Raw genomic sequence first — 26372 nt, 5'->3', positions numbered from 1 at the left:
TAAAAAGTAAGATTGCCATGTCTTTTTGATTATACAGCATGTGAAATGTAAACACTGTGAAAGGTTTTAAAGAGTCAGGCACTAAAATGGAAGGGTGATTACAAGTATATTCAGAAACACAGTGAGAGAATTATTATTTTTTTTTTAACATCAAAGCATGTAGACGTGTTCTGGTAGAAAGCCTGATAATAAGCATAGCTCGTCCTTTTTACTAATAACTTGCACATTTGCAGAGTTCATGTTTGTCTAGCAAAGACAACTTCATTACTGTGTGTATTCTTGTCCCGGGGGGAGAGTCTGAGTGAGACTGAGCTGCTCTTGTCTTTTTCTGTCTCTATGTCTCATTTGCCTTCTGTCTCTCTGGCAATTTGTCAAGTGTGGTTCAAGGTTAAGATACAGTTAACGCCAACTGTAACAATACAAACCTCAGCTGTGACCTCAGCGTGACTCCCTGAAAATAGTACTCACAAACCGGTTTGAGTTGCACGTTATCTCCTGTTAGCATAGCTTTGGTTGTCCAAGTCTGTGTTTCTCAACAAACAGCTCCTCCGCTCACTCAGTCTCGGATAACTGTGTGAGAAAAAGAGGAAGACAAGTTGTTACAGAGTGTTGGGAAAACAAAGCTCTTAAAGAAAAATGTGGCATCCCATGCTCGGGATTGTTTTCAACCAGACAGTGATAAGCACTTTAGGTCAAAGGTCATGATGCAGGAAGTGTTGGAATTCTCTCGAGGCTGTTACAGTGCTGACAGCCAAGGACAGGCTACACGGATGTGGGCCTTCCTCACATCCCACTGACACATTATCTGCCAGTCCAAAGTGACACTGCAGCATCATGCCAAGGTTTTCTCTAACCTGACTGAGCATCATTCAAGTGTTTCACAGACAAAAGTTCACTATAGTTTCCTAAAAGGCTGCAACCAGAACAAGGATTGTCAGTTGGGAAACATCGGAAATTAAAGAGACGGATGTTGGAGTTTGGGAAATTGTTTGGCAGCAGAAACTTGTATTAATGCTGCCCAAGCAGTTTGGTCAAATCCATCTTCTCGACATTTTAAGAAGCTTTAAAAGGATCTTCCATTAACCAAAGTGGTTTGGCACTGTGGCTATGTTTTTGGATGCCTATAAAACTAAGGACTCAATTAATGGATGAATTTTAATTCTGGCCTGAACTTGCCTTTAAATGACTACATGTTTCCAACATTCAGTTTACTAATTCCCAAACTTAACTTAAGCAGAGCTACATGATCCACATTAGAGGTGGATGTTTCATTAAAGCCCTGGCTACAACACTAACAGATATATTACAGTCGAGCTTTTACAGACTTGCTCCAAACCACATCCCTTCTGGCAATGTCAATAACAAATGCACTCAAACAAATGAGTTTATGACTGGACCACGTCATCTAAAATGTCATTCTTGAGTTGTTAATTCATGTAAACATGGAGGGCTTTCCCCAAAAGTCATACATGAATTCACCCACCCACTAAACAGCCATTACACCTACAAACTGTGGGTTCAATCTCTTCTCTGAAGTGCATATAGCAAACAAACAATTAATCCCTTCTAGTTTGTGGCAAGGCTTTGACTTAAAAATACTCTCCACCAAGCCATGTGCTATGAAAGTGCAATGTAAGCATACTCAGCAATATGTTTCTTCAATGATAAAATTAAGCCACACCTGTTTTAAGAAACAAATATATTTTTAAAAATCATGATTTTTATAATTTAAAAATATTATTATAATTATAATTTCTATTATTATTATTATTATTAGTAGTAGTAGTAGTAGTAGCCCTTGTAACCTACTTGTGACTTACAAAACAATGATTTTGTCCCTGCCAAACATTCATTATTCATCTTTATTTATTAGATAAGTAATAAGTGTAAAACAATAAAAAATGTAATACATTTTGAATGTGTCAAATTTAACTGACTACTCAATAGCTGACCTTTGCAAGCAATATACTAATGGGGTTATACATTATTTTATCAACAGTAATTTCTCTTCTGAGAGACCCTCAGAAATTATATCACTATAGGATTTAAAGCACCTACGTTATTTCCTCTTCTGTTTGGGGCAACAAGAGTCGTCGCCACATTTCACCCCTCTAGCGACGTAATTGTTAGGTTTATTATAGGTTTTGGTCAGACTTTTGGCCCCTGAGCTGGTTTGGCTCTTCACACGGGACATTCCTGCCGAGCGGCCCCTCCCTGAGGTCCCTCAGTGCGCAGACTCGCGGCTCTCCGCTGTCAGGGCACGGCAGACTGACAGTATGGCGGCGGGGTGCAGCTGGAAGGATGCTACTGTCGCCCGTCATGTGTCTGTCGCCGGTAGGACGTAAATGGACAATTGACGGCAAAAAGAAAAGAGGATTTAGCGAGAAAGGCTTGTCGCCGTGAGCTCCAAAGATGGCCAGGCTCGCCGACTACTATGTAGTGGTCGGTTACGACCTCGACAAGCGAGGTGGGTACTGGAGTTAGCCTCTCCTGCTAGCTTTAACGGCGTATTATTAGCTGTGGGTAAACAGGAGGCGGGGAGGGAGGCGGGGACGGGCCGGGCCGCCGCTCACAAGTGACCGACGCTAGGTGCTGTCAGCTGGCAGTTAGCCTTCAACTTTAGGCCGAGGTCGCACAGGCCTTACGGGATTAGTGTGCTTAAACGCTAGCCTGTCAGCTGGTATCCCACATTTGTGACGGGGGAATACAATGAATGCACAACTCCACTGCAATGTTTAACTCTCAGGCATGTTTTAGCTTTAGCAAAATACACGGGCTTACTCTGTTGACAGCAAACTTGGGCTAACTTTACTTGCTAAGAGCTAACATTAGCCGGGCTGGCTGCTTGGTCGGCTGTGACCTAAGACGGATTTATTCACAGTTTCAGCTACATCTTCCCCATTTGTCTACCATTCACACATGCTAATGCCTTTAAGAAGTGGCATTTTAAAATCAGAACTCCACACAGAATGAGCTGGACTGAGAGTTGTCAGTGATGTGGCTGCAGACTCCTGAGCACTTAACTTGGGACAGTCACACTACGAAAACCCTGCAGATTTCCACTTGTACTTCATTTTCAGCGTGATTTTCAAACTGGAAATCGATGCTTCTCCTCAGCGGAGTTGCTGATTGTTTTCTTTGTCTGTGTTTTGTGTGGATTAACCCAGATCGCTTTGCCCCTCCCTGAGCCCCCTCGGACCGGGGTTTGGACCGTTATCTGAGCCCCCCCTCCCTTCAGCTGGAGCCTTGGCCTAGATCTGTGCAGTATAATGGCCCGTTTAATCATGAAATATTCAACCCGCATATCCAATGAAAGCATGCAGCTTGTAACGTGGTAGAGTCTTTTATATAGAGTGGATTTTTGCCTATCATTTATTCATAAGAGGCAAATTGTAACATGACAAGCCCTCTGTGGCTAAAAGCAGGCAGAGAACTGGCTTTTATCTTGATGATGCTGGAGCAACCTACATCACTTTTCTCATTGCATGAACGCACTTATTGCACCTTGTATTTTTTTCAGAAGGGGGTGAATACAGGATGTTATAACGTGGACACTGCAAACGCTGCAGAAACTCCCCTTCCTGTTCTACCCTGCCTCAATGCAATGCAGAGCAGAACAAGCCTGTAAAAAGCATCTGGGAACCAGACATTAAAGCCACAGTGGCTTTAATGGATCAAGGCTCCCATGCCTTGTAAAACCAAACACTTAAGGATGATGATGATTGTTGGCGTTGCCCCACTACTGCTTCCTCATTGTTTACAGTAACTTCAGCCATACTGAAGTTCCTAGGTGAAGGCAGTGTGTTAAACATCTGCAATAGCTTCAATGAGATTATTCTTATCGTTATCCTTATTGTAATAATCTAATACACTGACAGCCATTATTACATTTCTGAGTTTACCATCTGCAGTATGCTTCTGCACAGTCTACTTCTGGTACTGTCTTTTGCTTCTAATTTTGTCTGGTTCCTCACACAACAGTAGCTTTGGTTACAATATATGATCTAATATGATCAAGTGTAACATGCACTGATGCATTTAATTGGAAATGTGTGACGCAAAAAACGATATGTGCATCACATGTTTGATTAGCTCCATGAAGATGGATATCTATCATCTGTTCAGTGCCGTATTTGGCACTTTTGAGTTGATATTCATTATGATGTGAGAGCTTAAATGTTGTATGCAACAACCAAAGTACTTTTGGTTGTTTTTGTTGGTTTTCGGTTTTGCAATCCATTTTTCACTGATTCTTTACAGGCCACTGTGTGTGTGTGTAGTCTATGGAGGGCAAGACAATCCATGATTGGGTCAAGTCTGTCAACAAATCAGAGGCATATTCCTTCTCCTTCTTTGGTTTTGGCAGAGTAGACCATGGCTATATAAAGAACTGGATACAGTGTTTATAGGAGGGCCACATTACTTCCTATGAAAGTTTCTCAGTGGCACATGAAGCCAAAAAGGTTGAACTTCTGTGCATTAAAAAAATACCTGGATCGTCTTTGGCTTCTATGGCTCTACCGCATCTATGGGGTCCATAGAGCAATTGCGCTCAAAACTTTGACCAGTTTGGCTGTCTACTTCCAGTTTAGCGCTCTGCTAACATGAATGGGAATAACAGAATTTAGTCATATGTCTCTTCTAGACTTTGTAACATATAACAATATGTTATTAGACTAAATTAATCATATTCTAAAAAGTGAATAAGTAATTTTGCGGGCCCATCTGCAGATTTAAAGACGTCTCTTTCCTGATAGAATGGGAGAAAGTCTTTTTGGGCTCCATCACATAGTGACAGACCTGGCTCTTGTACCACTTTGTATGCCATGGGTTGGGGTTGAATTTAAACTCTGATGCCCTAGATTTCCAAATTTTTGTGCAAGCATACATAGTTTTTGATTATAATTTTTATTTTAATTATTCAAGCCTTTGTGCTTCATGACTGTAAAGAAAACATTGGCTTCGAATCAAGAATGAATAGTCCTCGGTTGTAAGAATACCAGGAATTCTGAAGCACGGTGGAGTTTCCTCTTGTGTTTAAATATTTCATACATCCTGTGTGTGTGTGTGTGTGTGTGTGTGGTTGCTGGTTGTCACTCATTCAGTGGAATGTTTTGCAAGCGTGGGCACTGACAGGTTTTCAGGGCTGACATCATCGCTGCTCATCTGTCTCTCAGAGCGCCGCGACCAACAGAAACCCTGTGGGTGTTTACAAACAGAACATTGCGCCAGCAGAGCTGTTTCTAACCTACTCTTTTTTGATTTAGGATAGAGCTTTTGTTCACCAAGTGACAGTTTGGCTTGTTTAACAGATGCTAACCCTGGGGCAGAGCCTTGAGTCTACCATTCACCCGCTACATTTGTCTCTATGGTGTCATGTTGCTCACATTGTGCTCAACCTAGATGTTAAATTATACTATCAGTTGATCTTACTTAGAGCCAAGATGGCTGCTTGTGGCTTGGGAAGAGCCCACAGTTGCTGGGGTGTGGTCATTCTCGCAAGGGGCTCTTGAGAAACCCCACAGCATGTCACTGTGTTTTGACAGCGGTTCCTCCACTGCACCGAGTCCCGCAGCAGCTAAATGGATATGCAGTCCGAGGCCCAAACAGGAAACTGGGGAGAGGACCTGAGGGAGAGTTGTGTTTAGAGCGAGAATCCAGATTGTCTCCGTGTGCGTGTCTGAAAACCAGGAAAGGGGCGTGTGTTTGTGTGTGCCGACTGTGCGAGGCGGTCTCATCCAAGACACTGAAGCGACACACTCGCTTGCATTCACACAAACACACACACAGATGCTGACATACAGGCTCTATTGTGGCTCCATCTGTGTGCCTCTGGCGGTGCAGTTTTAGAGTGTCGGTCATTGCAGCAGCGGCCCCCAAACAGAATGCAGAATGGTTGTTTTCAAGTTGGAGTGACAGCTCTGGCACACAGATCCTCCACTGAAGCCCAGCCTCTTCTACACACATAGTCCCACACTTACACACACCCCTACAGCCTGCAGTCAAGTTTGGACCATTCACAACATTGGAGGCCAGTGAGGACACAAAGAAGTGCACCCAGGGCGGACTGAGCATGCATGCATGCATGCAGGCTGTTGTGTTTATGAATGTCAGGTTTTTTCTGTTACTGCCAGGGACTTTTGTCATGATCATAAAAGTGTAACATTGCTAACAATGTGCTATGCTACTGTTATAATCACAAAATGGTTTGATATTTCACTCTTGACACCAGTTTTATTACCTGATTTGTCAGTTGAGATTTGAGTTAATAAAGTGACAATAGACTCACTGACAGTGGTTTTGTTTTCACCCTAAGGCTTGGGTGTCAAACCTTAGTACTGTAAAGTACTTAAAACCGGCTTGTATTTTATCTTCAAGTCTTTTAATGTATTTTTTGATAGAAACTTCCCAATTCTGGACAATTCAAGGCAAAGTTGTTGTCTTCAGGTATAGTTTTTGTATTGCTGGTTCTTTGTAAACAAATGTAACCTGTGAAAACTTATGCTTTTAGAAACTAATTTTGCAAACTAAGCTGGGTTTTGTAATGCACAGAAATTTTTGGTGCCCTCCAAAGAGGTTTTAGCCAGGGGCAAAGAAATATAATAAGCACCAAAATGATAGGAATTGAGAACAAAAATAGCTATTTAAACTCTCTCTGAATGTGTTTGAATATGGTTTTCTCAACAACTAGTATTGCATACATATACAACTTTTATTAACAACTATTGAACGAGGAGAGCATACATTTTATTTGACGTTCAGCAGTCATCTCCTCACTCATCCACAGGTGCTGTATTTTATTGTTCTTCCGATTGGGCCCTGATGCTCTGCTGGCTTTGCTGGCGCCAGTAGCATCTCTGTCCAGCTCTTTGGGCTGTTTAGCTGCGTTAGCCAGCTCCTCCTCCAGGTTTTTGTTTTGCAAATCGACTGTTAAGTGATGACATGGGAAGGAATGACAAACGTTGTGGATGTAGCACTGAATCATGTTGTGATTCATGGTTGGTGCTTTAAACCTCAAGGCCATCAAGGTGTTGTGAGTCGGGATAAATCTGGCAAAACTATTGCCAGATTCAAACTGTTGCTGTAATATTGAAGTAGGGATTTCCGTTATTGTGAAAAGAGGTGACTAATTAATGATGTGCACACAGGTGCATTCAGTAGCTAGGCCTACATGATGAGGCTACATAAAGCTCAGCGGGGAAATAGAAACCTCTCAGATTTAAAGCAAGATGAAGCGAGTGAGTGAGGGGAGGAGAGAGGAGTGTGTGTGATGCTGCCAGCAGTGCCTGCCTGTGGGCAGCCACTTCCTCCATCACTCCAGAGCAGGGCTGCAGCCTTTGCAGGCCCTCCAGAAATAACCCTCACAATCTGCCTTTCATAGGGGGGACAGAGTGCCGCTGGGTCGTGGCTGCGGTGCACTGTGTGTGTATGTGTGCGTCTGTATGTCTGCCATTCAGATGGCTGCCTGAATGTTTGTGGCTGTCTCTGTGTGTTTGCTGCATTGCCATGGCAACGTTTACCCCCCTTTGGTCTGCAAGTTGCGGTTAGTGCTTGTCGCATATTGAGCAGTCTGTGACTTGTCATGATGCTAATAGTTTGAGGTGAAGGTAGCAGGAAATATTTTTTGTTAAAGCAGCTCATAAAGTAAGATATATCATACTGTGTAGTTCCACATAGCCAGACCTATCCGTCTATGATCTCCAGCTGCAGGTTTAACAGTGGCTCATCCTTAATTTAACCACAACACAGCCACTGGAGCTCTCACGGCCAATTTTGTAGGCACACCTTTGATTTGGCAAAAGACAACAGTGATGTACTCAACCAATGGCGCATAGCTCATACATTCTTCCAACCTTAATATAAGAGCTTAATTATAGCAGTAATAACAACAAAACTAGGTCAAAATCTAGTAGATGGCTGACCACATTTGGTCAATATGACTTTGCTATTTTGTGGGCAATGTGGTAGGAATAGTTAATGGTCGTTTCTATGATTTGAATATTTTAGATACTAGTAATTAGTATCCAGTAGTAAAATGTGTAACATTAGTGAGATGCCCGTCTCATGGCATGTACATTTTAGCGGATGTTTGTCCACTTTATTTACATCTGCACTAGTTTTGCTTAAACACTTATATCTCTCTCTGTCTTGTAGCCACTTGTAGGGTTATAAATTTAATCCAGTACACTGTAAAAAAAGATAAACAATAGCTACTCAACAAAATTGAGGCAACAGACTGCACGCAATATTATTAATTAAATCTAACTATGTTACAAGTTGAGTTAATAACAACTTAACAGGAAGTGCCTGTCAATTAAAAACAGACTAATTCTATTGTGTTGGATTCATTCAAAATTGTCTTGATTTAGAATTACATACACATAAAGATTATATTTAACGTGATCAAAATAAGTAGATTCTATCTCAAACATTTTTACATTAAAGTTACTTAAACAACTGCCTCAAAATCAAGGACACATTTATATTTAATACATTTGATCAAATATATTTAGTAAAATGAAATGACTACAGAATCATTTATTACAGTGTAGAGCCACTGTGAACGTAGAAGTAGTCCACTCAGTCAATCAGTAAAAAATAATTTTAATGATCATAGTTATGCAATGAAAAGAGCAGGAAACATGTTCAAAGTCTTTACAGACAGATGTCATCACGCCACAGCGTCAGGGAGAACTCCAACATTAGATGTTGTCCTTGTCCTGGTGTGTGCATGTGTGTGTTTGTGTGGCTCTATTACAGCAGTCTGTCTGCTGTGCTGAATACTTGTTATTCATGAGGAAGACTGTGGCCCCAGGGCCCCAACGCTGCCCTCATTCCCTCATTCCTACTACCCAGATACAGAGAGTATCTGTGCGCATGTGTGTGTGTGTGTGTGTGTGTGTGATGGGGGTCGGGATGCAGATACACACACATGCTTCTTTACCCATACACAGTCAGCAGAACACTTTTGTCAGCAGAGACATATTCCCCTGTCATTCATTGTATACTCAAATCTTAATCCAAGTGTGTGTGTGTGTGTGTGTGTTACCTAAGTAATTGTGATTTGCATCCCAGGGGGGCAACAAAGGACTTGGTCTTTGCCCTAGATTGAGGGAGTAGGGTAGTATGCACATTAAAAGATTTATTGCAGTTAGAATCATATTTCCTGTTCTTAAGGCGGTCTTTAACAGGGGTGCATTTTAACACACATTTCCAGCACATTGACTATCCGCCTTTTAGGACTGGAAACAGTTTTTTAAGTTGAAATTAGATAAGGAAAAATACCTAAATTATTCCACTAAACATGGCGTGGTGATAGGTGATAGTAGTTTTGTGTTTGTGTGTGTGAGGGGGTGTTGGGGACGCCCTGCTCCTTGGTGCTTTGATGGTTTCCCTGGAATCCCGAGAATTTCTCTGTCCCCTCTCAGGACAAAGGCTGAGTCACTGTTGCTCACAGTCAGAGTGTTGGTGCTCCAGGGAGCAATCGTTCAAATCCCCGAGGGGTGATTCCAGCCTGTCCGGAGCAGTTTTGATTTGAAGATAGGGGGTTGTGAGGATTAGAGTTGGATGTGTGAGGCTTCTCCAATTGGTACTCACAGTTATGTCATTGTAACTTGGCTGTGTCCATATAAAAAAAACTAGAAAGGAATTTTTCTCATACCTCTGGAGCGTTCGTCATCTCTGTCCTGCTGTTTCCTACAGACATATCTGAGCTAAACACACACACTTGACTGTCCTACTATTATTACTAGGGATGCACTAACTAACCTTTTCAATTCCGATACTGATCAGATACCAGCGTTTAATTAATAGGCTTTATGCCTCACTGTGTGCAAATGACGACCATTCTTTTTAGTGTAAAGCAACATCAGGCTTGACATTGCCTTTCCAAACTTTGTAAAACAAAATGCAAAGAAATGTACTGATTTGTTATTTAATAAAATAATAAATCCAGCAGCGTGGTGAAGAAAATTCCTCAAATTTAACAGAAATCACAATTCAATTGTTAACCTTTTAAATGCAGCAACAAATTATTAAAACCTGAAATTAAAATGTCATTATAAAACAAAAATTGCATAAAATTAAAACAGAATGTAATTGTAATCACATAGTGTGATTACTTTTTATTTTGAAAAAAGTGTTAAACTTCTGCTACTGTATTTTGTAGTGGAAGTTAAATCCCTCTTTGCACTTTCACAGGGTAGTGTCCCTCGTTGTTGCAGTGCATCTGACAAAGTTAACTGCTTTTCTGCATCGTGTCTTTTTTCGACCGGTGTTCTGGATTAACGAGTGACTGTGTCATCTGGCGAATTCCAGTTGATCCGTAATAGCGAAATGAAGTGGCATGCAGCTGACGCATGATGTAATACACACATGTGTAAACATCAACATAGAATGCAACTAGAGCTGGGCAATATGGACCAAAAGTCATATCCCGATATATTTGGGCTGAATATCGATATAAGATATACATCCCGATATTTTTAGCGCTAAGTGAGAGCGAATTTTCAGTAAAAGTCGAAGCCAAATATGAAATGTCACAAGTAGTTTTATTGAAACCGTTTATTTAAGAGAACATAAATACTGAATAACAATAGGAGCACCTTTTAAAAAAATTCAAAGCTCCATAAAGTGCACGTTTAACAAAAAAAATATCTTAAATAAAAGCCGCAGCTTGCCTGGAGCAAGGATCACAGTGCAAATTTGAACTATACTGATATATGAGATATGGTCTAATTCCATATCACATTTAAAAATATATCGATATATCTTTTTTTATCGCCCAGCCCTAAATTCAACTGACGAGATCGACCCCATTGTGGCCTGATATTAATATTGAATCAGTGCATCCCTAGTTTAGCCTGCATACGTCTAGGGGTTTACGGGAAAATCCAGTTTAACATAAATGTCAATTAAACAACAATCAATCATATCCAAGGCTTGATTTGATGTTATTAGCCTAAAATATTCATATGTGATTTTGAAAGAAGGCCCCTTATTTTTCAGCAATTATCTCCGTGGTGGCTAAATTAATGCAGAGTGTGACTCGTGATAGAAGATTAAGTCTCATCTTTATTAAGATGGCCTCCTGGTCAAACCTGTCGTTCAGAAAAAAAGGAAATCTGCCTCCCAGACACCCACTGTGCTCTAATCTTACATGTAGCCTGTGATTGGTTTGAATGAACAGATTAAAGGACTGTTATGGTCCCAGACCTGGTTTGAAGTCGATATGACTGAACTGTATTCATGCTTCTCTCCCCTCCCCCCTGACAGCTCTGTGTTGTTTTCTACTGGTTCCTCTGACAGTGAGATATGACCAGAATGTTACATCATGCTGATAGTTGGTCTCAGCTTGATTGTATAGTTTGAACCTGCACATTAAGATTGCTTTTGTAAAGTTTATATTCAGCTTTCACAAAAATATCAAACCGTACTTGTAAATACAGACTTTGTGGTACATAGTGTGCTGTTTTAATTTCGTCACACCACCAACATAACATCTGAGCTCCACATACAGCACTGTAACCCCTTCAGACATGCACGTACATGTTGCAGAAACTTGATGGCACTTTAACATGTTGGTCTCCTGTGTAAGAAAAGCACCAGAGTAAGTTTTACAGGATATAAATGTCACGATTGCAACCTTACTAGAGTAGTAGGAGTGTTTTTTTTATGCAAACCTTTCAACACAGTGGTGGTACAAGTTGGAACGTGCTGTCAGCAATAAAATAAAGGCTGCAGCAGCACAAGGTTCAATATGCAAATAGAGAGGTTAAATGTACATCTTGTTCTGCCTCGTTAATAGCTAAGTCTTATGTTTTTATTACTTACTCGCTTACTGTCTGATATGCACAAAGAAAATAACATTACTTAAAAAAAACTACCAAACACTATGAATGGGCAGTCTTGAGGAAGGTTTTCTTATGTTACATCTGTTTGTTTCAGTTATTTTAATCCCCATAGCCATTCAGGGCAAATACGGTAAAAAGAAATAATCTTGTAAATTCACAATATTCATCAAACAGTACTATTTTGTTCATTATAATAAATGCACATTCAGGAAAATGGTTTTCATAGAGCATGTGAGCAAACATGAATTAAGTGAAAATGAGTAGGTTTGCATTTGCCAATGCTTGCCCAGTCAAACTGGTTCCAGAGCGTCACCAGGTCTTTGCTGGTCTCGAACCATGAACCGATTACGCTGGGGGCTGGAGGGCGGGACTAACGCGACTAACAGGACTTACTAAAATGTGCATTGTGATCAATACCAGGCGATCTGTGCTAGGTGGCTAATTAGACCTAGCAGGCTAACGTTAGCTTACACCAAAGTCTAACATTAACATCTTACGTTCAGTGTTAATAAGAGAGTAATTGCCACCCATATCCATGAAAGGTGATGTAGTCGTTGTAAGCAGAGACATATACGGGCTTATACAGTGACATACACAAATTAAATCGGCTATTGATGGTGCTTAGGAGGGTCGATGGTATGATGGAGTTTTGCACACAATGGCCCAAGCATACCAGAGTCCATACATTGGTGAGGAAAATGCTGGGTAGTCATAGCTGAGAAGAAGTTAGTTTTAGCCCTCTCTCTCTCTCTCTCTCTCTCTCTCTCTCTCTCTCTCTCTCTCTCAATCAGTTGACTTTTTTAAGGTCTCAGACAAAGAGGATTTTACTTTCAACACTTTTACTGAATAACCTGAGCATCATTTGATTTATTTGTTGTGTTATGTTAGCTAATGCTATCACTGACATAACACTGCTCCCTCACAGAACCTTATGTGTCACATTTGACTCCTTCAGTGTTCAGGGGAAATTTTAAAGCATTTATTTGGGGGATTCAAATAAAGTCAGTCAGCTTCAGATTCAGCCTAAACCTAGCTGTCTGCCTCCACTGTCACTTGGTCTGGTTCCTGTTTGGTTATGAGACATCATGCACATGTCTGTTTCTTGGCTATTGGTTTCCCAAGTAACAAGCAGTCATTTCCGGGCCATGTGCGTGGGTGCTGCTGTGGTAGGAGAAAGAGTTTTAAGACTTTTTAAATTGCAACTGCATAAAATCTGGCTAAAGAATAATAGTAGAGCTGATAACAGAGGAAAGAAGAGTGGTTGGGATGTAATGGATTGCTGAGGAAAGACAGAGGTCTGGGTGGCAGAAGATAAGTTGTGATTGAGTTAGCCCACAGCTATCATGTTTCCTGTTGCAGTATTCTGGGGCAGCACGGGAAGTCTTGTTTGCATCTTGTTCTTGTGCTTGCATTTACACCATGTTTCCTGTATGTCATTGTGTCTATAAAACACAATGTAAAATATAGTTTATGTGATATAGATGTAAATATAAATAGATGATTTTACCACACTGTTGAAGGGTCCAGTCATCTCAGGATGTTAAGGCTCATAATGCAACAGGGTGTCATTACTTACAAGGTAAACTGAGTATTAACCCAATGAGATGATTATGTTATAATTTTTCTATACACAGAACCATAGTGTCAAAATACCAGCATTATGGAGGATGAAACCTGCCAAAATAAAAAAATATATGACTTGATAAATAAATAAATGCAGTTAATGCACCATAAATGCACCAAAAACTATATTAAAAATACATTTGGGCATTAGTTAATGTGTAGAATTATGGTTTAATTGAATTAAGTTCTTTATAATTTACTTTTGTATGAATTCCCCAATTGATTGATTTTCCTATTTATTTTTCCTATTATTTATTTATATATTTTTGATTTTCTAAATATTTGTTTTACATTTATTTTTACATACTTGTTTTTGCATCATTACATTTACTTGAAATACATTTTACTTTCCTATTTTCAAAAATTAATAAATTATCTTTTTATATTTATTTCACCTTAATTTTTATATATTTATTTTTGGGTTATTTTATTTATTTTAAATGTATTTTACCTTACTTTCCTAATTTTTTCCTATTATTTAACAAGTAGGATAAAATAAAATGTAATGTGAGGTGTTTGCTCTCATTTAGCTCTCAAAGTGCACAAGATCGATGCATTTTACTTAAAAATGTACAACATTTTCTTTCAGGGGTGGCATGCATGTTTGAAAATATGTGGGGCCCCCCTTAAAGTTGTAAACCTAGGGGAAACAATGATTTCCTTTGTATTTTATCACCTCTAGTCTCTTGAAAGTGCGTCATGGAGTTAACTTTTCACCTATACATCAGAATGCATAGATTGATATTGGTCCTTCACCTCCAAGCACACTTCAGAAATGGCTGGTAAAATTCACATTGTTGTTATTTTGACAGATGCCACAATTATTTAAAATTTCCAAAGCGTCTTTCAATTCATTGGAAGTTAAAATAAAAATATTGCAATGTGTTTTGTTGTCTGCAATTTTAAAGCTGTTTCGGACCAGGATATGGTTTTGTTTAGTGGAAGTTGAATCTGGATGTATTTTAGTTTTAGTGAAACACTGCCCAGAGTGACTGGAAAGTAGATGGCCTGTGTTCTGTGAGCATTGGCAGCTTTCCCCCCTCTATTGAGTCAGTTTGGTGGCTCAGACTCAAGCAGAGCAGCCACCTGTAGCTGCAGAGACAAAATGAGAAGTGAGAGGAAATATAATTCATGGTATTAATCATCAGTCTGTGACATTTGTTTCGGAAACAACCTGCAACCTAAAACTGTAATACGTTTGATCAGTGTAGCTGCTGTGGCCCTCTCTGAGGCCCTCCTGGAAGGCCTTTTTGTTTGGGTGTTCGGGTGGTGGAGAGCATTAGTTTTGCAGGAAGGATGTGAGTTTGCTGAAGAGCTTTTGCACAAAGAAAATGTCCCACATTGTCTCCAGGGCGACGGCGGTTGCCAGATGGAGCACATTTTTTTGTCTCTATTTGGTTCTTAAATGGCAGCTTTAGTCAGACAGTTGGACTGGCTAATTTATTCATGCAGGATTATCATATTTGCTGTTGTATGACACCAAATTTAGCCAGCTCTAAATGTCAAGTGTTACTTATTGATGTGCAGATCCTTATGTTTGTCTCTGACCCCATGAGGGGCCCCGGTCTGTAGATGTAGTGCTGCTTTTAATCAGAGTGACTCACACTTCTTCACATTACTAAGAGTGTCCTGCATGTGTTTGAGTGCCTGTGCATTCACATGTGAATGAATGTGTGTGTGTGTGTAAGAGCAAGCTGGGTGGACAGCCGAGGGAGCACTGTTGGAGGGTGTGGTATACAGCATGCATTTAATGATGTCATAGTTTTGTATCTTGTTATCCAAAAGCTTCAACTCTATGAATGTTTCTGGAGATTTTACGACAGTGGAGACACTTTTTAACATGTAACTTTATTTTTCTGCAAGCTTTTCATGACATTTAGCAAATTAATCGTGAATGTTAGTAGTATCATTATATATTGTTTGTATAACCCTGATTCTCAAAAAGTTTGGATGCTGTCCAAAATGTAAATAAGGTAAATAACGTCAATAGTGTGATCATTTGCAAATCCATTTTGACAAATGAACAATTGAAAACTGTACAGAGGCAATATTTAAGTGTTCAAGCAGATACACTTTATTGTAAAAATAAACTCATACTACCAAGAAAAGTTGGGGCAGGGGCATGTTTAGCACTGTGTTACATCAGTTTAGCACTGTGTTACATCAGCTTAGCACTGTTTAGGAACTGAGATCACAAATTGTTGAAAAGTCAAATTCTTTCTGAATCTTACTTACACAACTAATGTTGCTGAACAGTCTGTGGTCTCTGTTGTCATATTTTTTGCTTCAGAACACATTGTCAATGGAGACAGGTCAAGACTGCAGGCGGGCCAGTCTAATACCTGCACTCTTTTTTCATTTGAAGCCATGCTGCTGTACCTTTCCGCATGAATGGGGCCTTCAGAGATGTGACTGTTTTCTATGATGTCATAACATACCTCCATACCATCACAGATGCTTTTGAACTTTGTGCTGGTAACAGTCTGGATGGTCCTTTTCCTCTTTAGCCCAGTGGACACAACGTCCATTATTTTCCAAAAACTATTTGAAATGTGAACTCGTTGGACCACAGCACATTTTTCCATTTAGCATGAGTCCATCTCAGATATGCTCGGCCCCAGAGAAGTCAGTCCCTTCGTACCCAATCATGACACTATCACCTTTTACCAATTAACCTGTTTGTACATTCAGAATAGGCATATATATACATGTATGAGTAAACCATTAGATGCTATACATTGAAGGTTTATTGCAAGTCCTTTTTTATTTTATTTTATTATGTGCCTTACTGTTACCTTACCTTACTGTTCTCCGTTTGTTAAATACACAAAATCCATAATGATGAAATGTTTTTAAAAAGAGCATATATTTACAGAAAATCCATAGGCTGATAAGGTAAAACCTTAAACCTTAAACCTTAAAGTTTTCAGTTGAATAAGGTAAAAAGGATTAGCAAATGACCACATTCTGTTTTATTTACATTCTACACAGATTCAAATTATTTGGAAATGTAGTTGTAAGCATAATAATTGCAGTATTATAGCACATATTTGTTGCAGCATGGACTAATGCGCGTATTCATCATAAAAAGGCTAGTAAATCAATGCATCAGTAAGATATTGTTTATTTAATTTAACTTCCTCTCTCCCAAACTTTTGCAGGAGCTTGCTTTAGACCGAATTGTATTCCTTGTGTTGAACATAGTTGCAAATCTGCAAAAACTTACTGAATGCATGTGCACACAAAGACACATGGAAACACACAAGGCTCTTTTTCCCCGACTGCTGCAGTCGCCGTGGTAACCGCCCGATGTCGTGTCACTGTGGTTTGCGAGCCTGCAAACGAGAAGCTGTGGTCTGGTTCAGCACCAGGAGCATGACACACACGCTGAGCTACACACTCATTTCAACTCTTGACTGCCATCATTCAGTGATCACATGACCAGGCGGTCTCCTTCCATCCTGTGTCACAGAGTATCTGTGTGAGGAGTCACACATGCACACAGACACACAACCAGTATGTGTGACCTACATTTTCCTCCCCTGCTCCTGCTTTTTTTCTCCCTCGTTGGGATTGTCTCTTGCTCCTGTTTTTTCCCCTCAACCTTTATTTGACCAGGTTATTTAGTTAGCATGTTACTATTTCCGAGAAGTAATCAGTCTGAGTCTCCTGGTTAACCAGTGGCTCTGTTTTGGTTGATGGTGTCTGGCTTGAGCCTCTGATTGTATCTTTGGCATTGGTGTGCATAAAGAAGGGCTAAAAACATTTTTTTTCTGCTTATCATACATTTTAATTGCTGTTTAGAGCAGCCCACACCTTAAAAATCTGCTCTTGTATTATTTTGAGGATGATGACATGAGACAGCAAACTAACGGGTATCAACAGTAAGGATTGGCCAATTTTTCAGGGAAGTAAAATGTCATGTTGGACAAGTAAATCTAGAAACAAAAAACATGACTAGGTCAGAACCTTGTATATGGCTGTCCGTCTTTATTCAATTCGATTTTACGAATTTGTGGATGAATATGAATAATTGATGGTAGTGTCTGTGATATGAGTATTTTGGATATAAGTAGTCAGTATGCTTTTGTCCCAGTAATACAAACAAGTAATAATGTGCTTAGTGATATGATAAACCCCACTCTAGCAACTCACTCATGCATGTTTTTATGCATCAAGTCTATTTTTGTTGCATTTAGTGAAGATTTTTCTCCATAGTCGGCTGTTTAAGACACACATCCAGCAGGATATTTGTGTGATTCAAACGTTTTAACCGCATCCACATTGATTGATCAACGCTTCCGGTCTGTTTATGTTCCTGTTTGAGTCCCCTTACTGGCTGCAGTGGGTGGGGATATAAAATCAATTCATCAATGATATAAAATCAATTCATCAATGCATACAAACATTGCTGATCTCTTCACATGAAGCCAACATGAAAACTATTCAGTAAATTAGTAAATTCTTGCTGTCAGGGAGCCACCGTAGTGAGAAACTCACAGACAGACCGGGAGCCTTGATTAATAAATGTACATACTGTTAAAAAGATCATGATACATAAACATCGGGATATTTGTGTGATTTATAACACCTGTCGATGCAGATTATGCTTCACTTAACACAATGGAAGGATGTATATGCGCTGCTCTTAAGATAAAAAGAAAAAAAACCCACCAACACCTAGGGGAAGAATTGGGTCTACGGGTCCAGTCTGTTTTTTAGCATAATGTTGATGTGCTAAAGTTTTTACACCTGTCCAACCCTTGTATCAACTGCTCTTTTCTGTGAGGTGGCTGAAAGTTACAATCTCAAACATCATGAAAAAAATGGATGGTGGGGAAAAAGAAGGAAATATATATATATATATATATATATATAAAACAAGGTGGTAACAAAATGGCAATATAGTGCAGAAATCAGGCTATCTGTACCGTATTTTACATACATTTAAAAAGTGAACAGATCCCCTTTCATTGACCCCAACAAATGGACTTTTTAAGCTTTGGAAGCCTATAATCAACTTACAACTTTTTGAAATAGCCAGGCTGAACTATTGTGTGTGCCTTTGGATGGCAAAGCAGGAAGCATGGAAGCCTGATTTGGCTGTTACTGGCTGCTGAGAGAGAGTTCAGCAGTGGCAGAAAAGCCTGTTGACAGTCTGCACATTGATTGGGTCTCTTTGGTTGCTCAGCACTGTAGGAACTGAATGCACTGATTGTGACTTGCTGATTGTGTTCCTCACACTGTGAACACACAGCTGCTGTTCCACTCCCTCCAATTCACGAGGTGGATAAAATAAAATAACAAACACAGGACAAAGCAGTGCTGTAGCCTTACAGCAACTGCCAGTTTGGTATTTGGGTGTTTGGTTCTTGTAAAATCTCTCAGAAGTATTCAGTCAGGTTGGTGGTGATTTTTGTTTTGTATTTTTTTCTGTGTCTAGTGCTTTTAGTCAGTGTGACTTATGGTCAGTCTTTGCCTTCAAATATTTGTGATGCTTTTCTAAACAATCACCATAACTTTGGAGACATTTAACGTTGTAGGAGTAATGGACCAATCCATTGGAAGCGTTTGCCTCCAAGCTCAACAGTTCCTTTTTCCAATGCTGGCATGTCTTACAGTTAACTCATTCATGTATGCTGCCGGAAACTTACAAGAAGGAGTCATGACGTAGAGAAAGAAAAGCCGTGGCTTCATTTCACAAAGAAAGATGACAGTGCTGCTTGTAATGTCTTTTAAATGGAGAAATACAAGTGAGTGTAGAAACACCAGCAACATGCTGAAACATATTTCTATCCAATGTGGGCTTAAATTCAAGGAACACCATGTATCTGACACTCTGCACACGAGTGGAACTTGTATGTTTGGTTAGTTTTTGGTGAGACAAAGGCTGTCATTGTCTCGTTACTAAAAACATAAACTTGCCATTACCATCCTTCACCCTCTTCCACCTCTACTGATCTGTCATGTTGCTGGTCTTGACTTGGCCTGTTAAGGATTGGGTGCCGAACTCGGTGCTTTTGAGGTAATGACCGAATTATGTCAGTAATACCGAGTACAGATTCACATTCACTCAGTCGGCACCTATTAAATACCGCATTTGGTAAACAGATTATAAGTTTTAATGCAGCTCGTTACCCGAATGAATGAAAACAAAAACTATGCTGAAAGTTCTCTACCATGTTTATTGTCATTTATGGTCACAGTACCAAATTCCAAGTACCGGTATTAGGTCAAATGTGAACGGTACCCAACCATAGGCCAGTTAGACACTTCTGGCGATCGTTAATCAATCACGGATGGTGTCATTCTCCTGCACGTATAAAAAAGATAATGCTAAAATGTGCTGCCGGATACACTTTGGCGGCCGTTAGTATACCTGGGCAGCCCATCAAGTATAGTCTATGTGTTGGAGACACTGTTGGATGTTGTTGATGAAAGCCTCTTTTTAATTTACCACAACATGTCATAAAGACAAATAGTGGTTCAGTTGGTTTGCATAAACACAGCAGACACTGTGTTCAGCCTTGGAGATAATAAAACGGGTGCATTGACGCTGAAAACCTGTATAGGCCTAAATTTTTCCAAACAGAAAATACATTGGGAATTGATTAAGAATTGGACTGACAAGCTGAATCAATAATGTCATTGGTATCAATAAAATCACATCAATTGCAATTCCTTATAAGTGTGGAATGCATTGTGTTTGCATGACTTTTACAATGAAAGACCATGCTGTAACATCCACACACCTATATATCTACAAATCATGGTCAATCTGAGGTATTTTTGTTGTTGCAGCAGGACATGCAAAGACAGGCTTTCCTGGAGAAATAAAAGCAGGATGAGTGTGAGATTCAAGGATAAAGACAAACTGGTGCCAAAACACTTTTTTTTAAAAGACTACGGCCTGCGGTAGAGTTAAAGATCGTTGTTAGACAACAGGTCCGGCTGATAGCTGGATGTCACGTCCCTGCAAGGCCACTCCACTCAATTCACATTCCTCTCACAGGCTGCAGACTGATAGTGAACCATTGTATTACATCAGCAGCATGTGTTTTGCAGCCATGCCTGCAGGCTGCTCACGACTGCCTCAGCAGCAGTGCTCTGTGCTGAGCTGTTACATTTGTTCACCTGCTGCTTCAACATGAAATTAATTTTATCGTGATTAATCTTGATGGTAAGAGGAGCACAAATTCTTTGTGCGCTGTCGAACAGCAGCGGGTGTTCTAAGTGAACTGAAGTGTTTGATGATGATTTCTGTGTGACCTCTTTAGCCCGTGTTACAATGAGAGAAGTAGATGCTTAATTAAAGATGAGATGCTTGGGTTGTTAAATAAAACATGAATAAAAATGTCACAACTTACCAATGTCGAGCTGCAGGAAACATTTGTCCATGAATCTAAAATACAAATCATATAGTATGATTGGATATGATACGTGTGTGCATCACTGCTGTATGTGAGGAAGCCTGCTGAAGCTTATCCAAGTCTAGAGTCATTTAACTGGATCTGACTGGAGAGCAGTGGAGAGGACCCATATCAGGGTATTTTAGATTCTGCTGCTGTCATTGTGGTCCAGACGTGGTAACTTTTAGCCTAGCACATTGTCAATTGTAATCCCCCCAGCTTTAGAACTCTTTGGAGTGATTAAGATGATGATAAAAAAGCAAAAATTGCAAAAAGGAGCTGGTCTGCAAAAATGATTGTCCACTGATTGGTCAACAAAATATCTGGACAGGTATGCTTATCTAAGGGTGGATGTTTGTCAGATATGAACAGCTCACTAAAGACTGAGTTTGCATTGTGGCAATGTAGGATAAGTATAAAGAGGCAGTCTATTTATGTCATAAGAGGCAAAAACCAACCAACAGAATGTAATCACAGAATGTAATCACACTATGTTCTCACATTATCATTATGTGATACAGTATCTTTTTCTGATGGAGAAATCTGAATGATTTCCCATCATTTACCACTTCAAACAGCTGGCCTTAGATTCTGCAGACACTGTTGAGAAGTTATGCAATTGTTCTTCCCAATTGTTCAGGTTGACATGTTGCACAGTAGCCTGGTGAAACGCAGCTTATCTCTTAGTTTGGTGTTGCAGAATCATCTGCAAACAATTAGGCCTAAGTAGTATTTGTTTAAAGTAAACATTTTCATCACAGCTTTTGTTTTTTCATTTCATTATCATCAGTCACGCATTGGCTGTAGTTTCACTCAGTGCCGCCTTTCCACCCATTCTGATATGGGTGTGCTTATTATGTTCACACTCTGTACCTGGTACAGAAGTGTACCAGGTACAGGAGTGTCACTTTGTTCACAAAATTTAGATTTTATTTAATCATTCTAGGAAACAATCGGGTATTATCACGAACAACAAGATTTCATACAACTTCAGATTCCTGTCAAGTTGAATTTTTACTGTGTATGCAAACACAAGTGTCTGCTTCATATGCTCTGCTGGCCATCATAACAGCTCTGTTCTGCTGTGTTGTCACAGATACCTGCCAGAATAAGACATCTTTATTTGTATCATGCTGTGATTGCTTTTCCTTTATAAAACATGGCATGGTGTTGCCTGCCATTAACCTTAAAGCAGCAATGTGAAGAGCATCTGGTCAAAGACCCAAGGAAGAGCGCCAGTCTTTGAAGCCAATTTTTTGTTGTGGCCAAACAGTGAAATTTCAACTTCCGGGTCTGTTAGGTGATCCCATGAGGCCCCAAAAGACTTTTCCTGATTTAAGTCTATGGTAACGATACCTCTATATTTCAGAATATACATTTCTGAACATCACAACTAAGACCCCGTTTCAACCTGGTTTAAAATGCATCTTCAATGATTGGATCACACGTAGACAGATGAAGCACATGGCCGTTTACACCTGTATGTGTCATGTGTCTCCAAGGGGGTCCAGCTGATCACTTGTATTAATTTTGTTACTACCTACACCACTTCAGCAAAAGCTTCAAATTGCCCTGTGTACATTCATTACACCGAACAACAACAACAACTTGAGTCGCTAATTGCTATCTTGCTAGCAATAGAGTTTCATGGTGGAAATGGGGTGTACACCTTCAAATTTACCATGGCAGTGTTTTTCGGGCAAAAATAAAATGTCTAACCATCGACAGCTAGATAGGCATTGCCAAATGATTCAAAGAATCGTCAGTTCAATCGACCATCAGCCCAAGTCTAGTTGGTCTATTTTGCACAAATGACATCTGTTGCATTTTATCTGATTTGTGCACAGTGACTGTGTAAAAGCAACATTTGCAATTAGAGAAGATATTATGTGACTTTGTGTTAAAACCTTATTTTGATTCTTTCAGAGCTAAAGGGAGAAGGGAATTCTTTTTAAAAACCACTAACACTTCTTACACTCATGTTAAAAACCTTGATATTGTTAACCTAACCTCTTACCTCGACTCAGTTAACCTAACATCTAACCTGCTAGTTTCACTTCACGCAGTCAGTATGTTGGATCGGCACTGTGAAGTTAGAGCTTTTGTCATTGCATTTGATAATGATATCTCTATGTAGGGTGACACAGCTTGTTCTTCAGATAGCGTCCTTATTTTTAAGTATTTAATTTATTATTTCTTTACTCAACAACTTGACTTGTGTGACACAATTATCTAAACATTTTGCCAAACAGATACGAGACATTTTGCAAGCCAGTGTTTCGGTAAAATCATTTGTCGTAGCTGGAATGCGTGTAGCTCCTGTACAAACACTCCTGTTCAAAGGGTTTAAAGCAAACATTTGCATCATAATTTTTTCACTTGGGTGCTACAGTGCACTGTGGTAGCACATCACCAAGTTTTGCATCACACCAGATGACTTTGGCATCATGCCACAAGTTCCTCCAGTCATGGTTCTTGCAGGTGATATGGAGGTATTTCTGCTGTTTGTTCTGGGCCTTTGCTGTCCTGCTCACTGCAGCTGTCAGTGCAGTGAGTGTTACAACTGCAGAGGTTGCTTTTGCTTTTTGTTGCCTGGTGTGTTAACCCAGATAGTCCAGGAGGTTACAGGCTTGTAATTTCATTTCAGTTCATGAGCAAGTTCGAGACTGGCAATGTGCTCCCAAATTGCTTTGGGAATATTCTCAGACTGGTGCTGGCACACACTGCTACTTCAAGTATGCTCAGCTAATAGTAATCCATACTAAGTCATTGACTGTGTGCGGCATGACTCAAGTTCCTCAAAACTAGAAATACACTATATAGAACTATGCATAATTGAGCTGCTGCAGGTGACGGTGTATTTAGGTGGTGGTGTACAAAGCTGTTGTAATGCTGAAATAACGTGTGGCCGACAACAGAGATATCAGCTAAATAAAGTGATTCCTTTTAGTTGCTATCTTGCTGCTTTGCATAGACATACATGCCAAATCTGATATAGTTTGATTGTCGATAGTGCTGATTTAAGCAATAAGGGTTCAGTAGCAACACAGCAAAAAAATTTCACTACATTCTGTAATATTTTTTGAAATGTATATTTCAGCTATATACCCCTGCTCTGCTTGATTTGGATGTCAGCATTTATTTAACATATATAATTCTTGCATTGTGTAGCTTGGTTAGCAAGGGGAAATTATTATTTATTCTGAACAGCTCCTTAGAGTGTCTTTTAGTCCAATGGAACAGGACATTTTTAAGGGGCCACATTTTACAATTAACTTTGCTAAGGTAAATACACTGTGAAAGTGTCAAAGTTGTAAAGAACAAACACACAGTGCACTGTGGTAGTGACCTGTCAATCACAAGGTACACATGCCCTCAAGCATACCCTACTTTATTGTCTATTTTACTCTAAATAGGACCATAACTTACAGAAATGAACATCACATTGTATTGAAGAAGACTTGAAACAAGTAATTGAGACCCCAAACTCATTAGGAAAATATTTACTGAGACAATAAATCAAGTAAGACGTAGGCTGATTTTCCTATTGACTTCCATACAGCCTTGACTTCTCTTCTTCCCCTGGTGGCCATTAGAAAAATAATGCATGTTTAATACACGTCTGCATTGGCTTTACTTTTCAGGCCTGGAGGTCTCTCTAGTTACCCATTTTTGTTGCTGTTTTGTGTAAATTACTTCTGATTGTATTCTTTCAGTTTTTTTTTTGTTTTTTTTTGTTTTTTAAATGTAATTTTTTGGGCTTTTTCATGCCTTTAATGGACAGGACAGCTGAAGAGAGACAGGAAGCAGGGGGCAGAGAGAGGGGAATGACACGCAGTAAACGGCCGTCCGATGCGGGACTCGAAACGGGGCCAGCTGCAGTGAGGACTGTAGCCTCTACACATGGGGCGCCTGCGTAACCCACTACGCTACCGACCACCCCAATTCTTTCAGTTTTACGCCAGTCACATGATGGCAATGTCATCAACACGCCCACCTGCTCACTGTGAATTCTCCAGACAATGACCTTCTCTTTTCATACATTGGCTCAGTTTGACAGTACACAGACTTTGTACTAGAAAGCTGGCAGGGTAAGGTCAGTTTAACGTCCGGCCCAACTGATTTGGACTTTTTTTTGTTCTCACAGACAGCTCCCCCGGGATGTTCAGGGTTGCAGTGCATGTGTGAAAGAGAATTGACTCTGAAAACTATAAAAGCACAAAGAACACAGCAGAAAGGACCTGGTCTGGGTCTTCAGTGAGGCTTGGAGCAGCAAGTTGAACTGCTTGGTATTGTAAAAAAGAGATACATTGGGATTTCAGCGGCATGAAGTACAAATGGAAACATCTTTGTCTTTTTCTGTAATTTTGATTTGCGTAACTAAAATATTTAGAAACTGTACAGTGGTTGTAATTAGTGTTGACCCTGGCATAGTCACTATCTCGCTCTGTGCCTTCTCATTTCTCTGTGTAATTGCTGGTGTTGTGAAGTCAATTGAAAGCCTTTAAGTCTTGTTTACATTCCATAGATTTCCCATGTATAAATGCACATCTTCTTAGCATAATTGGATTAGAGCGAAAATTAGCCTCTTGTGACAAGGAGACACTTTTAGCTTATGTTGGTGTATGGAGTGAACCGGTTTGCGTTGAGGGCTTTTTCAGGGGAAAAAAGTGTGTGTGTGTGTGTGTGTGTGTGTGTGTGTGTCCATGTCTGTGGTTGTCAGGCCGGCGTGTCACTCCCAGCAGACTCATTTTCTGGCCCCTTCATACACTCCTCCCTCGGCTGCAGGATGTCCTGCTTTAACTGGCTGAATAATCCCCACCCTGCCTGACTATTGGCTGATACTGTGTCTGTACCAGCCTCGCTCTGCACTGTCACATTCTGTGTTTTGTCATTGTGTGTGTTCCTTACACACCTACAGCTTGTCATCCGCTGACAACACATTGTTAAAAAACATAACATAAGGACATACCACTGCTTTTTAAAATCACCATCTTCGAGAAGGTAGCTGGGAGGTGACGTGGGGACTGTCCCAGCATGCATCAGCTCTGCTGAACTGCACCAGATGATTCATCATGAATCACATGTTCATAAGAGTCATAACAAGGGAAATAGTTTAATTTTTTTTACAAAGAGATTGTGATTTATTTTGAGTATGTGTAATAAGCATTTTGCAGCTCTGTTGTTTAAAGTGGTCTAAATAGGCTTTATTTTTATGTTGACTTTAGTCAAAGTAGACATGACTGATGAATGAATGTAACCACTAACACTCAGTTATGGTATTTACACAGACTTAGCTATGTGAGGTTAAAGGTTTATCTTGAACCAATTCAAGGATACTATTTGTTTACAAGAGCACATGGCACTCAACATTTTAGTTCTGTTACTTTTAGGTGACTTAATTGATAGCCCTCTTCCTACTAGTATGAAGAACTACGGTGCAAAAGTGCCATAACAAGCTCTGCCGCCATTACACGTTAGGACATTC

The 26372-nt window shown here is 39.9% G+C and overlaps 1 protein-coding gene across 4 annotated transcripts in view; it reads left to right on the top strand.

The window, feature by feature from the left end:
* Positions 1-2274: 2274 nt before the first annotated feature.
* Positions 2275-26372, top strand: part of sbf1 (SET binding factor 1) — a 73731-nt gene continuing 49633 nt past the window's right edge. For all 4 annotated transcript variants that reach the window (XM_059325427.1, XM_059325426.1, XM_059325425.1 and 1 more), the window contains exon 1: positions 2275-2467. In XM_059325427.1, the coding sequence (XP_059181410.1) occupies positions 2413-2467 (55 nt within the window). In that variant the 5' untranslated portion in view covers positions 2275-2412. The remainder of the gene's footprint in view (positions 2468-26372) is intronic.

Source organism: Centropristis striata, chromosome 22, assembly GCF_030273125.1.
Source record: "Centropristis striata isolate RG_2023a ecotype Rhode Island chromosome 22, C.striata_1.0, whole genome shotgun sequence".
In the NCBI taxonomy this organism is placed as follows: Eukaryota; Metazoa; Chordata; class Actinopteri; order Perciformes; family Serranidae; genus Centropristis; species Centropristis striata.
Note: the sequence above shows the minus strand (reverse complement) of the source record. Positions and strands in the feature narration are given on the sequence as shown.